This window comes from Doryrhamphus excisus, chromosome 7, assembly GCF_030265055.1.
Source record: "Doryrhamphus excisus isolate RoL2022-K1 chromosome 7, RoL_Dexc_1.0, whole genome shotgun sequence".
NCBI lineage: Eukaryota > Metazoa > Chordata > Actinopteri > Syngnathiformes > Syngnathidae > Doryrhamphus > Doryrhamphus excisus.
In genome coordinates this window covers 19259081-19269017 of record NC_080472.1, presented here as the reverse complement: position 1 = coordinate 19269017, position 9937 = coordinate 19259081, and the positions used below count along the sequence as shown (strand labels likewise).

The 9937-nt window shown below is 42.2% G+C and overlaps 1 protein-coding gene across 3 annotated transcripts; it reads right to left on the bottom strand.

Annotated features, from left to right (window-relative positions):
- Window positions 1-523: 523 nt before the first annotated feature.
- Window positions 524-9342, bottom strand: smo (smoothened, frizzled class receptor). 3 transcript variants are annotated; one of them, XM_058077591.1, is made up of 12 exons: window positions 9169-9342; window positions 6168-6367; window positions 5885-6094; window positions 4385-4557; window positions 4093-4312; window positions 3904-4027; window positions 3622-3714; window positions 3435-3543; window positions 3179-3364; window positions 2946-3094; window positions 1691-1825; window positions 524-1615 (listed from the first exon to the last, which is right to left on the bottom strand). In XM_058077591.1, exons 1-12 carry the CDS (start codon window positions 9221-9223, stop codon window positions 1083-1085), a joined length of 2187 nt encoding a protein of 728 aa, XP_057933574.1. In that variant the 5' UTR covers window positions 9224-9342; the 3' UTR covers window positions 524-1082. The 3 variants fall into 3 exon arrangements, with proteins under 3 accessions (XP_057933574.1, XP_057933572.1, XP_057933573.1); XM_058077589.1 differs by adding an exon at window positions 7654-7931 and having other exon boundaries at window positions 3435-3714; window positions 9169-9280; XM_058077590.1 differs by lacking the exon at window positions 9169-9342 and adding an exon at window positions 7654-9139.
- Between the last annotated feature and the right edge of the window lie 595 nt (window positions 9343-9937).

The following is a 9937-nucleotide window of genomic DNA, read 5'->3' as shown; positions in this document are numbered from 1 at the left end:
AAATTAATATTTTTTTATTTATAAACGAGTGCATTAAAAATAAAAAGTAAAGATGTTTACATTACAAAAATATTTTAAAGAATTTTCCGCTTCGTGTCATGAGAAGATTATTTTGGTTTTGTCGCTCTCTAGTGGATGAGTTAATAATGACGTGGTCTTTCCTAATGCAATTTGCCAATCAGTTAATATAGTAGCCAGGGTGCCTCAAATATGGTTCAATAATTTATTTAATAAAGTTAAAAATATTAGCTAAATATGACATGTATAAAGGGGCTATTCAAAATCAATAATGTAAATGCAACATTATAATAAAAATATATACATTTTAATAAGAATATAAGTTCAATCGTGTATATTCTTTTTTAAAAGAATAAGAAATATGTAAATAATAAAATAATTAATTAAAAAATAATTAATAAATATAAAATATTATATTTATATATAAATGAAATATTTTCCAACTTTATCAGTTCCTATAAATTTGCCTAAATGCAATACGGTCACCAAACAGCATGGGGTAATATTTATTCACATATAAAAACAAACAACACAATAACACATGTGTCGAAACATACAAAATGGCCGTTTAAATGTATTCTTCATTTATTTTTGAGGATTTTTTTTTTTAAATGTGTCTTTTTTACATCCACTTGAGCCAGCACAGATACTACAGTATAAATACATACCGGGACTAAAACAAAAGGTGAACTATGATGGTCTATATCAGCATTATCATGAAGAAAAGATGAGCTTTTGGTTACAACGTATAGTTGAATCTTCCCTTTAAAAAAAAAAAACAGCTCCCTAGTTGTGATAAATATGTACAAATAATACCCTTATTAACAGCTTATATACAGTAAACATGGTCAGGCACTGGGAAAGAGTGTTTGAAGCATGACAGGAAGTAGAAAGATGATAAATCAGGAAGAAAAGTGTATATTTACTGGCTAAACGTAGCTGCCTCCAATGAAATGACACTACAATATTTCCTTGAAAAATACTAATTCCATATAAAATACATAGTTGCACATAAGTGATAAAGTATCCAGCACTTTTTCTTTAGCTTAAAGTCCGCGGACCACCTAGAAGTCCGATTCTGCGTCCATAAGCTCCGCCTCCATGAGGTTAGTCCGTGAGTGTATGGGACCGTAGCCGACTCGCCGGCCCGCGGGCACCCTGGCCACGTGAGCCATCCTCTCTGAGAGCCCCCCCTGCTGGACGGGGCAACGCGGCCCCAGGCCCAGGTCCTCCGGCCGGTTCGAGAGCAAACCGCGTCCGTAGTTTCTGCTCTGATAGGCCGGGAACCCGCATCGGTCCTCAAGGTAGGACCCCGGCAGTACGTCGTCCTCCAGCATCTGCTGTCGCCTCTGTTGTTCCCGCAGGTTGGCTACCATGCTGGGGTGGCAGGGCAGCTTCGGGAGGCGGGGCACCGAGCTGCGACCGAACTCACGTTGCGGGAAGACGGGCTGGTGGTCCGCCACCGCTTCCTCTTCTTCTGCTGATGGACTCACTTCCTTTCTCCTTCTCTTCTTCTTCTTCTTTTTCCTCTTGATCATCTCTGGGGAGATTTCAGCCTCCACCATCCAGAGCCTGTTCCTCTCCTCGGGGGGCGGCACTGTGGACAAACAACAGAAGAAACGACGAACGTGATTCCATGGAAGTGACGAAAAGACGGCTTCATCTTCCATACCTGGCGTTCCCGTGGGAGTAACGGAAATGTCCTGCGGCAGGATGGCGCCTCGTCGGGCCACCATTTTGGTCACGTGCTGCGCCCAGGCTGAGGACATGTCATTGGACGGCTCGTTGAGGTCGAAGTTGATGCCCGCTGTGGATAACAAACCACAACATCCATTTTTTAATGATGTACTGTAGTTCCCCTTGTCTACCACTAGGGGACACTATCTATCTTAGGTCTTCATATTCGTAATATTACAAAATAAATGATTTCATCATATTTGGGGGCGCATTTAGCTAATTTCAGGTGCTCTCACTGTTCTAGTTTTTGACTGCTAATTGCGTTTATTCGTTTATCCACTAAATGGCGACAAAATGAACAACACCTAGCTCATGACACTGAATGGAGAATTTTCATTCATTCATTCATTCATTTTCTACCGCTTTTCCTCACGAGGGTCGCGGGGGGTGCTGGAGCCTATCCCAGCTGTCTTCGGGCGTAAGGCGGGGTACACCCTAGACTGGTCGCCAGCCAGCCAATCACAGGGCACATATAGACAAACAACCATTCACACTCACATTCATACCTATGGACAATTTGGAGTCACCAATTAACCTAGCATGTTTTTGGAATGTGGGAGGAAACCGGAGTACCCGGAGAAAACCCATGCATACACGGGGAGAACATGCAAACTCCACACAGAGATGCCCGAGGGTGGAATTGAACCCTGGTCTCCTAGCTGTGAGGTCTGTGCGCTAACCCCTAGACCACCGTGCCGCCCTGAATGGAGAATTTTAATTAATTTAATTTAATTTAATATGTGATGGAGTATTAGAGCCACATAAAAAAATTTAAATTTTTGTGAAAATTTTGTGATTTTTTTTTAATATGCCTGCACTTTTATTATTATTTTTATTATTATTTTATTTTTATTATTATAATATATTATGTTATAATAATTATATATTATATATATTATCATGTATCTTGTGTGTCTTGTGTGTTATCTTATGTTTGAGCTAACATTATTAACTTTCTGAATATTTAGGGGGGTTATTTAGCAAATTTCAGGAGCCCAAAGTATTACTCACTGTTTGAAAAGTTGCAACTATTTTCTCATCCACTAGAGGGCGACAAAACCAACAAAAACTCACCTATGACACTAATATGATACTGATATGATATGTCGCTATGACAGCCATTTTTTGTGATTGTACTGAAGTTGCAGTGAGGGGGGGGGCACAAGCGGGACGTCTGGTAGTTAACATACCAACAGGTCCGTCATGTGACAAGGTGTGCATGCTGAAGGAGAGCTCCTTCTCGGGGTCCTTGTGGAGCTCCTTCCTCATGGCGAAGGCCTTGGCGATCATCTTGCTCTTCTTGATCCTCTTAGGTTCGTTGTCACTGCGGCCGATGATTCTACGGAGATGTTATAAAAAATAAAAAAAAGATGGCTGATCCACGGAGATGAGATGAGTATCTTTCATGCGGTGTTTAACGTACTTGCACCAGGTACGCTTCCAGATGAGGATGGTCGCTTTGGTCCACACCCACGTGCTCATGGCGATACCCGTCCCAAACATGGAGAACAGGTTGATCTTCTCCACCATCAAACTGGGCCGGTTCTTGATGGTGCACTCAGGGATCGGCTTGTTGGTCTGGGAGGCGATGGTGACGTTAGCCTCGCAGCTGTGGATCACGAAAAAGCGCATGTTAGCTTAAGGCACAGAGCAGTGTGACGCGGGAATAACAAACGTACAGGACGTATTCCCGGAAGCTTCTTTCCCATTCCGCCTGGTTGAAGAAGTCGTAGAAATGGCAGCCAAAGGTGATGAAGACAAACCCGAATGCGAGGAATCCGAATATTCCTGACAGGAAGGGAAGATGTGAGTACATTATGAAGGCTTTAGATCGAGGGTGTCCAAAGTGTGGCTCCAGGGACCGACCGAGTCTCAGCATGGTCTCGTTGATTTTGCTAGCTGCCTTCTCGCTCAGCAGCCCTGGATGGTTGCTCTTGATGGAGAACAGCGTCATCACACCTGAAGAAAAAAACGCATAGCAGCCGGAAGTCAGGGGTCTCCAAAGTGCAGCCCGGGGGCCGTATCTGGCGTCTACCTGGCCTACAGCCACGCCCACATGAGCTTCTTAGCATCCTTTCATTTAACGCTAAGCGGCCCTCGCTGGAGTGAAAAAGTTTGCACGCCCCTGGTTTTAGTGTTGGGACTGACCTCGAATGAGAAAGTAGCCACCGACGACCAGCACTACCCCGATGGGCGCGAGCACGAATCCAGCGCGGTATCTGTAGTTTTTGTAGCCCACAAAGCAAATCCCGCTCACGGAGTCGCCGTCGACCTAAAAGGAACAAATGAAAAAATAATAAAGATAATAACAATAACAAAGAATTAAGATTAACGTACTTCTGCGATGGCCAAAATGGCCACCGTGAGAACAAAGGGGATGGACCAGGTGACCATATGGAAGTAGGAAGTGCGTCCGGTGAGCGGCTGCTGCGTGGTGCCGAGCGCCTTGAAGGACGTATGCCAGGCGTAGGTCAGCATCACGAACCAGATGACGCCCGACATGAGCGAGTAGTAAACGATGATGAAGATGGTCACGCACGAAAGCGTCTCGGATGAACTACGGGGGAAAAAAAAAAAATCCATCAATTCTCCCTCGCCTTTCGCCGCCGACCGCACGGTGCCGACTTACGAGGGCTCGCCGAGTCTCATGGTGTTGTCGCTCTTGCACACAATCTCGTCGCGGGCGCCGTCCAGGAACTGCGCCAGCCAGCCGATGCTGCCCACGAAGAAGCAGGCGTTGATGTAGAAGAGGATGACGGCCGGGTAGCGGTTGGAGTTCTTCCAGTCGGCCAGGAACGTTGCCTGTGACAAAAACAGTCGGTGCTGTTCATACAGAAAAGCGTAAAAGGCAGAAAAAAGGCGGAAACGGGCTGTGTGATGGGGGTAACCACGATTCATTGGTCTTAGGCTGTTTAAAAATCAAATGTATGTTTACAAATGTTGGTACTTTCACACAGAAATGCGACAAAGGCCTAGAAAAGGCGCAAGCGGGCTGTGTGAAAGGGGTGACTGCAATGATTTCATGTGAGGCTGTTTGGAAACGCTGGTGCTGTTCATACAGAAGAGCGACAATGGCAGAAAAGAGGCGGAAACAGCCTGTGTGAAAGGGGTGACTGCAGTGTATTAATCTTATGTGCTTTAAAACAGCAGTAAAAACTAACAAAAGGCAGAAAGAAGCTGTGTGGAAGGGGTAACCACAATGAAGTCGCGCTAGCTGATTCAAAAATCAAATGTATGTTTACAAATGTGGGTACTTTCACACAGAACTGCGACAAAGGCCTAGAAAAGGCACATGCAGGCTGTGTGAAAAGGGTGACTGCAATGATTTCATGTGAGGCTGTTTGAAAACGCTAGTGCTGTTCATACAGAAGAGCCACAAAGGCAGAAAAGAGGCGGAAACAGCCTGTGTGAAAGGGGTGACTGCAGTGTATTAATCTTAGCTTTCAGGATTTAAAAATATTGGTGCCGTCCACACAGAACAGCAGTAAAAACTAACAAAAGGTGGAAAGAAGTTGTGTGGAGGGGTAACCACAATGAAGTCGCGCTAGCTGATTCAAAAATCAAATGTATGTTTACAAATGTGGGTGCTGTTCACACAGAACAGCGATAGAATTGTTTACAAATGTTGGCACTTTCACACAGAACTGCGACAAAGGCCTAGAAAATGCGCAAGCAGGCTGTATGAAAGGGGTGACTGCAATGATTTCATGTGAGGCTGTTTGGAAACGCGAGTGCTGTTCATACAGAAGAGCCACAAAGGCAGAAAAGAGGCGGAAACAGTCTGTGTGAAATGGGTGACTGTAATGTATTAATCTTATGTGCTTTCAGGATTTAAAATGTTGGTGCCGTCCACACAGAACAGCAGTAAAAACTAACAAAAGGCAGAAGTTGCGTTAGCTGATTCAAAAATCAAATGTATGTTTACAAATGTTGGTGCTGTTCAAACAGAACAACGATAGAATCGGGAAAAAAGGCAGAATCAGGCTGTGTGAAAGGGGTGACTAATTAATGAAGCTGATTCCAAATCAAATGTGTGGTTACGTTGTTGGTGTTGTTCACAAAGAACAGCGATCAAATCTGGCAGAGATGTTATATTCTGTGTGAAAGGTTCGGTCGTCATGTGGCGTACCAGTGTGAAGAAGGTGCAGAGCAGCGTGATGGTGCCGAAGTAGGCGATGTAGGCGTGCATGTCGTCGTGTTCCTCCTCAGTGAACAAAGGATTGTCACACTGGATCCCGCAGCCTTCCACGTCCTTGTACCAGCTGGACTGGATGTCCGTCTTCACCAGCGGCGCTTCGCACTGACCCGACATGTTGAACTTCAGCTTCTGCACCTCGTTCTGCAAACCAAGACCCCGTCAGAGACCACAAAGATGACAAAATAACGACTTTACCCGGTGGCGTGTCCATTACCGGGCAGCCCACTGGGAATTCCTGGCATTTGAGGAAGTTGGGCCATCCGCGTTCCTGGTCCACGATGCTGCACGGCCGCCGTGTCACCAAACACAAGCTCTGACTGGGAAGCTCCACGTGGCCGTTCTCGCATTTTGGCATGTAGACGGCGCACAGGAGGGGCTGGATGACCGACCAACAGCGAGGGGCGTTACGCAGACCTGGGTGACGCAAACACGACAATACTGGATCCAAAACAAAATACACCATACGCACATCAAATTAATATTGTCCTGGCTATTTTACCACAATATGGTCCTTTTTTCACTTCTTTATAAATGATTTAATGTAATGTAAAATTCATTAAAATTACTATACATATCATATAAAATATATAAGATAAAAATACATATAAGTGTTTGTTTGTTTTTTGCAGAGTTTTAAAAATTCTGTCTGCTCAGGGAAAAAAAACTTTCACCTATACTGCTCATATACACTGTATATAAATATACATTTAAAATACACATTACATAAAAAATATAAATACAAATATTATACAAAAATACTGATCAAAGTCTGCTGATTTTTTTAAATTTTAATTCAAACTTTTACAAATCTAAAAAAATAACTTTTCACGACTCATCGCTACTATATATAGGATACAAATATGCATTAACAATAACTATATATATATATATATGTATGAAATAAAATATATCATATAAAAATACATAGAAATTGCTGTTTTTTTCAAAATTCTGTCTACTCCCCCCCAAAAAAAGATTTCACCCGTGCTGCCCATAGCTACTATATACAGTACGCTGTATATAAACATACATTTAAAGTACACGTTAAATAAAACATATACATACAAATATTATACAAAAATACTTATCAAAGTCTGTTGATTTTTTAAAATTTTAATTAAAATGTTTACAAGACTAAAACAATTTTTTTTCACTACTCATCGCTACTATATATAGGATACAAATATGCATTAACAATAACTATATATATGTGAAATAAATATATTATATAAAAATTGCTGTCTACCCGTGCTGCCCTTAGCTACTATATACAGTACGCTGTATATAAATATAGATTAGTTGATACAAAAATTTGGTATGTAAATATATATTGTAATACAATGTTTATGTAATATCTACTCAAAGGCCAAAATATCCGCTCTCAACCACTGTACCATATCCTTGTGTGATGTACAGAAATATTAATTCCAAATAATACACCATATAACTATTTACTAGGTTGGTATTTGTTCTGTCTACTCAAAATCCCAAAACAAAAACGACCCATGCTGCTCCCGGCCACTAGGGGGCACATGTGAATGACATCTGTGGCTTGTTATGATATGTCATGATGTAGTCCCACTACAAGCCCCACAATAGGTGACCTTTTTGAACGTTATTTCTTAGCTAATTGTATATAATAAAAAGCCCACCCATACAGAATGATACTGGTCCTGGTGTGGACCTGGCTCTGGACTCACCGGACCACATGTTCAGCTTCTCGAAAGCCTCCTCCTGGGTGCTGGAGTCCTCGGCCAGCACCAGAGAAGTATGCGTGTAAGGCAAAGGTGAGCCCAAACATGTGTTGTACTTCAGCACCTCGCAAGTCGTCGTCTTCTTGCATTTGTCCTCAAAAATCGTCCCGTTTGGGGACAGGACGGCGCCGCAGGCCAGCACGCAAAGCATCCCAACAAAGGCGATCCTAACTTGGGAGGACATCTTGGGAAAGAGAGGAAAAGGGAGGAGGGAGAGTGCAATCCTGCAAAAAAAATTACCGCAAAGTTCAGTTTTCTCCGCAAAAAGGAAGACTAGGTGTCCAAACTTCGACGATGCAAACTTTTCTTCCTTATCCTCCTCCGTGCTCGTCCTTTAGGAAGTCTCCTAGCGCCATATTGGCTCAAACTTCCCAAAAGGTCTTCCAGGATGGACACTTAGTCCCGATGATGGGAGAAAATAATAACAAAAGTTGCATTTTAGAGGACAGAAAACGGTTAAGAAAGTTTCACATTCTTCTTCACCCTCCCCCACTTGCAAAAAAAAAAATCAGTGGATGTAACTGGAGCTCCTCCTCACATGGACCACCCCCTTCTTCTTCTTCTTCTTCTTCTCCTCCTGCACGACGACACCTCCTCACTCCTCTTTTCCACCAAAAACACTCATCCCAGCCTTCTCTGGGACTGTCCCAGAAGAAGAAAGGACAAGCAATGTTCTCCTGCTCTTCCAAGGAGACTTCTTCGTTTTGCCCCCCCCTTTCCAGCTCAGGAATGTGAATGATGAAGCAACAACCCCCTCCCCCATCATCCTCTCTGGCCTGATGGCAGGGAGCCTACAAAAAACTCAACAACCAATACTAAATATAACTTAACCCTGCCAGGGAATACTACGACTACTAGTACTACTACTATTAACAATACTACTTAAGGTCACCATCCTCCAAAGAATATCATTAAAAGTACGAAAACACACTCAATAAAGTAACATATAATGTCCTGACGTCACATTCTTAAAAATATGTTTTATTGTTATATGTTAATATGTATTATTTACTTAAAAAAGCAATAAAGTTACAAAAATATACCCCCAAAATGAAATTGGGGGTGCATTTCCCTTCTATTTTAATTTATTGCTGCCAATAATATATAGTTAATGAATAAATATTGATTAAACCTACAAAAAACATACAAATGGTTTCCCAGAGTGACTTTTTGTCCATATTGCGTGGTTAAGATACTGTAGTGTAAACTATACAACAGCACACTCTGCTGGCCAACGTGTAAAAGTACAACCATCCAGAGCAAAATCGCTAACTTTCCCCACTACGGTTAACCCTCGCAAAAAAAATTTAATAAATAATTGCTTTTTGGTGATAGATTATGATCTATTATAAGTCAAAGCATACTGGAATACAAGCGATATGTAGTTTTCTGTCAACAAGGGGTCACTTATGACTCAAAACAATGATGAGCCATTAGCTTAGTTTACATTAAAACTGTTACCTTTAAAGTGTCGTGACGTCAACCATGGCTTGGATGATAAAAGTTCTCCTTCCATTCTGTGGGGAAGTGGTAAGTTTGTGGCTTTTTGAGAAGAAATAAAATGGAGGCTAATGGTTAGCTCGCAAGCTAGTGACTACTAATAGTAAGCTCACTAGCTAGGCACTATAGTCAGTAATGGTTAGCTCGCTAGCTAGTGACTATAGTCACTAATGGTTAGCTCGCTAGCTAGTGACTATAGTCATTAATGGTTAGCTCGCTAGCTAGTGACTACTAATGGTTAGCTCGCTAGCTAGTGACTATAGTCAGCAATGGTTAGCTCGCTAGCTAGTGACTATAGTCACCAATGGTCACTAGCTAGCGAGCTAACCATTAGTGACTATAGTCACTAGCTAGGGAGCTAAGTGACTAGAGTCACAAGCTAGCGAGCTAACGATTAGCCTAACAAGCATGTTATTTCATGTCTACGGGGCTCTAGCATGTTAAAAACCCCATATGGAAAGTTAGAAATAGGTTTTCTATGCTTTAGTTATGAAAATATTCAATACCACTGTATTGACTATGACATATTAGTGACTGTAGTCACTAATGGTTAGCTCGCTAGCTAGTGACTACTAATAGTTAGCCTGACAGGCGAGTTATTTCATGTCTACGGGGCTCTAGCATGTTAAAAACCCCATTTGGAAAGCTAGCGAGCTAACCATTAGCCAAACAGGCATGTTATTTCATGTCTACGGGGCTCTAGCATGTTAAAAAAAACATTTGGAAAGTC